Source organism: Camponotus floridanus, unplaced genomic scaffold (assembly GCF_003227725.1).
Source record: "Camponotus floridanus strain SB8 unplaced genomic scaffold, Cflo_v7.5 scaffold134, whole genome shotgun sequence".
NCBI classification, from domain to species: domain Eukaryota; kingdom Metazoa; phylum Arthropoda; class Insecta; order Hymenoptera; family Formicidae; genus Camponotus; species Camponotus floridanus.
The window spans coordinates 823,784-830,345 of NW_020229253.1; the positions used below are offsets into that span (position 1 = coordinate 823,784).

General features: G+C 41.5%; 1 protein-coding gene across 1 annotated transcript; it reads left to right on the forward strand.

Annotated features, from left to right (window-relative positions):
* Positions 1 to 3,301: 3,301 nt before the first annotated feature.
* LOC112637135 lies at positions 3,302 to 5,008 on the forward strand. The gene is made up of 4 exons (XM_025406137.1): positions 3,302 to 3,589; positions 3,647 to 3,848; positions 3,956 to 4,250; positions 4,297 to 5,008. Exons 1-4 carry the CDS (start codon positions 3,302 to 3,304, stop codon positions 5,006 to 5,008), a joined length of 1,497 nt encoding a protein of 498 aa, XP_025261922.1.
* Positions 5,009 to 6,562: the final 1,554 nt, after the last annotated feature.

Genomic DNA, 6,562 nt, shown 5'->3' on the forward strand with positions numbered 1-6,562 from the left:
TATTAATCTAGCAACAAATATATTAAATCGCTTAGAACACTCCAGATGAGTTAGTCCGCATGTTATAAGGGTGTTTCATAAGTGGTGGGTAAAATTTCAGGAATGGATTTCTCATGCTTAGAAAAGAAAAAAAAGTTAATCAACATAGGTCCCGAAATGATTAGTTTTTGAGTTATTAAGATTTTTGTAATACAAAATTTTGTCTCATTTCTCGTCTTAAAAGTCCTTTTATAGGCATCAATAATGTTTTTCAAGTTCGGCGGCCTAAAATGCATGCATTTTTCGTTACACTATTACATATTCGTACAGAAACCAGCAATTGAAGAATTCTACTCACAATATCGTCGTTACGATCAGTATCGGCGTTGTGATTGCAAATTTGTTTAGGACCAGCCTCGTTGTATGTAATTCCTTCCTTAAAATTTCTTCTTTAAGCTGAAAAAATAAATTAAAAATTGTTATTTAAAAATTGTTAACTATGATACGACCATCGCTTTTTAAGAGCCGGCTGGAGTAACGGGCAACCCCGTGTAACGTCCATTCACCCTTCCAATGGCGATTTGGATATTTCTCGTGGACAAACCACGGGACGACCAACCGACATGCGACAATAGCGCCACACTAGGCATCACATGGCGCCACGCTAGGCTTAGCACCTCTTATATTTTTATTTTCCCTAGGTTCTTTTCTCTCTTCCTAAAAAGATTTACATACGTAAGAAACTCTAGTTTTTGTACCAAAGGTAAAATTGTGATCTCAAGAATAAAGGCTGATTTTGTATTAATTAACGGCATACATAAATATATATGTGTTGGATACCCATATCCCTACATATATATTTTTGGTGACCCCGACGTGATCACGAAGGTACGAGGAACGCTGTGCGAGGCACGCAAAAAGTTTGTTAATATACTTGGCGGACATATTGGTTGCACGAAATCGAAAGACCGATTTTATAATGCCGACAACGCACTCACCACCGCGAGGCGGAACAACGAGCGAGTTAAACGCCGGCTGTGTGTCACGCGATGACAACGACGTTTTGTCTCTCCAGCGAGCACCGCGAACCCGAGGCTATAAACGCAGTACGCCTAGTAAAACTGCCGCCGTTTCGGAAAGAAAATCCAGTGTTATGATTCACGCAGATCGAAGCAGCATTCGCTATATCCAGAGTGACAAGCGACGAGATGAAGTTCAGGTACGTCATAGTTCATTTGGATCAAACAGTACTGCCTTTTGTCTCAGATATTCTGGCCACGCCGCCGATCGCAAACAAGTACGAAACTCTTAAGCAGGATAATAGGATCGTTTGATGAAACCAACGAGTCCAAACTGCAGAGATTGCTACGTGGAAACGAGCTCGCGGATGAGAGATCCTCAAATTTCTTGCAGAGACTGCGGAATCTTTCAGGGGGTCAATGCACCAACGCAGTACTTAGAACATTATTCTTAGAGCAGCTGCTTGACAATGTACATAGTATCTTAGCCATAAGTGAGGTTACAGATTTGTCGAAATTAGCAATGCAAGCTGACAAAATCACGGATATGTCAAGAGCTAGCGTAGCACAAGTCAATGCCGTTGCAAAATTACCACATGCGGGAGAAGCTACCGCATCTTACGAACTCAAGGCTGCGGTCGACGCAATAGCAGAGCAACTTAAAGAGTTACGCAGTGCACAACAGCGAGGCAGGTCCAAAAGTAAAGGACGTGACAAGTACGTGCGCAGGAATAAATCAAGATCAAAATCTCAAGAACGTCATGAATCCAATATATGTTACTATCACCGCAAGTTCGGGCAGAAAGCGTTCAAATGCCTATTACCATGTGAATGGAAAGAAGCAAAGACAGCGATCGCGGAAAACTAACCGCGTCGTCTAGCCAGGTGACGGAGGCGGGCGATGCAAAGACATTCCGTCTAACCGTAGCAGATAGGAAAAACGGGATTCGCTACCTCATCGACACCGGAGCAGATGTGTCAGTTATACCAGAATGCAGTCAGAGAAAAATATACGCCGAGCAAATATAAATTATACGCCGCCAATAATACTCTGATAACCACCTACGGGTCAAAGTTAGTTAATGTAGACTTAAGATTACTAGTAGACTTAAGATTCATAGTGGCGGAAGCAAGCAATAATTGGAGCGGACTTCCTGACATTTTGGATTGTTAGTCGACTTAAAACATAAACTGTTACGTGAGATGGAACTACAAGTTGCAAGATAAACGATAAACTGTCAATTTCGGAGATTGGAGGAATTACCACCTTTGACCATGCTGATCCTTTTGCCGATCTCCTGCGGAAATTCAGCGACATCACTAAACCGGTAAGCCTCCAGAAACCAAAATGCGGAGTAACGCATCACATTATTACTACAGGTCCAGCGGTCGCAGAACCGGCGCGCAGACTGTCTGGCGAAAGATTACAAGCAGTACGCGCACAAATACAATATATGTTGGACGCGGACATTTGTAGACCCAGCTCTAGTCCTGGGCTAATCCATTGCATTTAGTACCAAAAAAGGATGGCGATTGGAAAATATGCGGCGACTACAAGCGATTAAATAATATCACAGTGCCGGACAGATACCCAATTCCGCTCTTGTACGATTTCGCACACAATCTGGAAGGATGTACCATTTTCTCGACACTAGACCTAGCAAGGGCGTACCACCAGATACTTGTCACAAAGGAGGATCGTCCAAAAACGGCAGTAATAACACCATTTGGTCTTTACGAGTACAACGGGATGTCTTTCGGTTTACGAAACGCCGCACAGTCATTTCAAAGGCTTATGGATTGTGTCCTTCGTGGCATCGACTATTGTCATTGCTACATCGACGACATTTTAATAGCGTCACCGAACGTGGAAACACACCGCGTACACATATTTCATATTTTTCAACGATTACAAGAACACGGGTTATCAATGCAGCAAAATGTGTTTTTGGCAAAGAAGAGGTTAATTACTTAGGTTATACCATCAATAGTCACTAAACCTCTGGATAAGAGAGTGGAAGCGATTAAGAAGATGGAGAAACCAACGGACATCAGCGGACTCAGACGTTTCTTAGGAATCATAAACTTTTATAGAAGATTTGTTCCTAACGCTGCACTCACGCAGTCTCCGCTCCACGAATATCTGACGAACCAAGAAGAAAGATAAACGCCTTATAGCATGGAATGAACGTGCAGATAAAGCTTTCCAAGAATGCAAAGAGCAAATAATAGACGCAACTCTATTAGCACATCCGAGAAAACATGCAGTCCTGGCAATAAAGTCAGACACCTCAGATGCAGCAATGGGTGCCGTTTTGAAACAATACAACCAAGGAAATTGGGAACTCCTCGGATTCTTTTCAAAGAAATTCAATCCAGCACAGAGAAATTATAGCACATATGATCGAGAGCTCCAAGCCATTTACAGCAGTCTCAAATTCTTCAAATCAATAGTAGAAGGTCGCAAACTCATAATAAAAACCGACCATAAGCCGTTAATCTTTCTTACAGAGTCTTCGAAAGCATCGCCAAGACAGTTAAGGCAGCTCGATTTCATCGGTCAATTTTGCACGAAATCATCTACATCAAAGGTGAGAACAACACATTAGCCGATGCACTGTCACGCGTCGAATTAATCGACATGCCAGTCGTCGTTACAATCGAAGAACTTGCGCAGGCACACCGACGAGGAACTCAAAGACTTACTTCAAAATGAAGCTCAATCACTGCAGCTAAAGAAAATTCGTGTAGACAATTCTGATACCGTCGTTTATTGCGACATTTCTAAGGAAGAGATACGGCCCTATGTACCTAAAAGCTTACGAAAAAGAGTATTCGATGTCACACACCGTCTAGCACACCCCAGTGGACGCGTCACTCGAAAAATTATTGGACAACGATTTGTATGGCCAGCAATGAATAAGAACATTACCGAATGGGTAAAAACTTGTTTACAGTGCCAGAAAAACAAGATCCACAGACACAAGCGACTCGAACCAGAGCACTTCCCACAGTGCCTGATACAAGATTTGATCACGTGCACATGGACATCATTGGACCGCTACCCAACATTAAAGGATACCGTTACTGCGTAACAATGATCGATCGTTTCACAAGGTGGCCTGAAGCAGTTCCAGTTCAAGATATTTCAGCGGACATCGTTGTGGATGCACTTTTTCATACCTGGATAGCACATTTCGGCGCACCCACGACAATCATTACCGATCAAAGAACACAATTCGAATCGCAACTGTTTAGATCTCTGATCTTCTAATCTTCTGGGATGCAAACGTACAAGGACTACAGCGTATCATCCAGTATCAAATGGGATAATTGAACGTTGGCATCGTTCTTTGAAAACTGCAATCCGTTGCCATGAATCTAAAAATTGGTTACAAGCATTACCAGTTGTTCTGTTAGGGTTACGCACCAGCATCAAAGAAGACATAAAGGCCACAGCAGCAGAATTGGTATATGGAACTACCCTACGTTTATCAGCCGAATACTTCTTCAACGAAGATGTTGCACCAGAACCAGAGACTTTTATACAACATTTCCGAGAGCACATGCAGAATGTCGTCAGGTCTACGCCAACAGCTCATCACAGTAAAAAGAAGACATTCACGCATAAGACTTTATATACATGTACCCACGTCTTTGTGCGAGTGGACAAAGTAAAAGGCCCACTAGAACCACCATACGAAGGACCGTACCCGGTAAGCGAAAGAATCACAGATCATGTATTTAAAGTTCTTATTAAAGGAGAGGCAGTTAACATCTCGGTGGATCGCTTTAAACCGGTATTCATGGAAGCAAGATTTGAGGAAGAAGGCGAGTCATCATCCATGCAAGCCACGGAAACTACCAAATTGAGAGTCTACCCGAGAGTCTACTCAAGGGGGAGTGATGTAACGTCCATTCACCCTTCCAACGACGATTTGGAGATTTCTCGTGGACAAACCACGGGACGGCCAATCACAACGCGACATGTGACAATAGCGCCACACTAGGCATCACATGGCGCCATAGACTTACTAGAATAAACTGCTCATGAGGCCTCATTATTGTGGTGGGGGTATCCGTCACTGAGAAAAGGATAACTGTCGTTAATATGAGTTTCTATCTCTTTCTAGTGGGCGTGACTTAGCTCACATCGACAATACGCATACTATGACATTCACGCTCTGACACCGTTATTGGTCGTTATGCTTCCCCACTACTCTGCATTAGGAAGAGATAGAAACTCATAATAACGACAGTTATCCTTTTCTCAATGACGGATACTACCTCCCACTACCTTCATGAGCAATCTATTCTAGTAAGTCTATGCATGGCGCCACGCTAGGCTTAGCCACAGACTTTATATATACAGGGTGTCCCGAATTTAAATGTCATAACTTCGGGAGCGTGTAGGGGATCGATAAACTAAAAGAAAAAGTGGTATAGAGAAATGTTCGTTTTTGCTTCGTTTTGGAGAAAATCGCAAAAAACATAAAACGTAGTTTTTATTTCTGTATTTATTTATTACTTTTTAATTCATATTTATTTTATTTTCTTTTTTTTTTTATAAATTAAAAAGTAATAAATAAGTACAGAAATAAAAACTACGTTTTATGTTTTTGGCGATTTTCTCCAAAACGAAGCAAAAACGAGCATATCTCTATACCACTTTTTCTTTTAGTTTATCGATTCCCTACACGCTCCCGAAGTTATGACATTTAAATTCGGGACACCCTGTATACTAGACTGCTAACCTTGATTCCCTAGACGTACCAGTACATAATGTACAGGGTGCTTCCGCAACATACAGATCGGTAAGTCGGGTTGCCTATCTGACGATCGGTCTTCTTTTACCGACCTCGCATAATTGAAAAATAATAAAATCAGAGGATCGATCATGTAATTTTTTTTCATGAAAAGTGAAAAAATTCCTTGATTAATACATTGAATGCAAATCCGTAGGGAATGAGGAAAGTAAAATCAGCTTTTAACATTCATATAGTGTAATTGTAATATTTAATAACATAAATAACATTATACAGGGTGTCCGTCGATTTTCGACCTAAATGAAATAAATAAGTAGATTGGCTCGAATTAAGAAGGAATGATCTGTATTGTTTTGGGATTGTCGCAATAATTAACGAAATATTAAATAAAAAAGATCGGCCAATCTGCATGAGTAAAAGCGCGCGGCGACGAGAGTCGTCCCACCGTAATCCGATACTACGAGCGCGGCGAAGCGGTGGGCAGGTCGCTCTCCGAGACATGATGGTGGTTTGCGATATATCGCAATACTGCGCCGAAAAATGACCCGTCCCCCCTTTTCGTGACGAGAAAATGATGCGCTATCATTTCCACACCACCTTGCGGTAGATAGCATGGTGCGCTTTTTTTATAGTGGTTTCCCCCATAGGCCTATTCCACTCTCAATTGAAAAATTATTCAAAATGCCATTTACTGTACGCTGAAATATATCATAAATGTAAAAAATTAATGGACAGTACCTTTACAAAAATTAATTGGTGGTTGAAAATCCCTCGATAAAATGTATTGCACACGTTGAT

Excerpts from the sequence above, each read along its gene's own strand:
- LOC112637135 (XM_025406137.1), top strand. The coding sequence starts at position 3,302 with ATGGGTGCCGTTTTGAAACAATACAACCAAGGAAATTGGGAACTCCTC. Across the intron at positions 3,590-3,646 it reads CGAAATCATCTACATCAAAG|TCGTCGTTACAATCGAAGAA; the intron begins GTGAGAACAACA and ends TCGACATGCCAG. Across the intron at positions 3,849-3,955 it reads AGTATTCGATGTCACACACC|TGCCAGAAAAACAAGATCCA; the intron begins GTCTAGCACACC and ends ACTTGTTTACAG.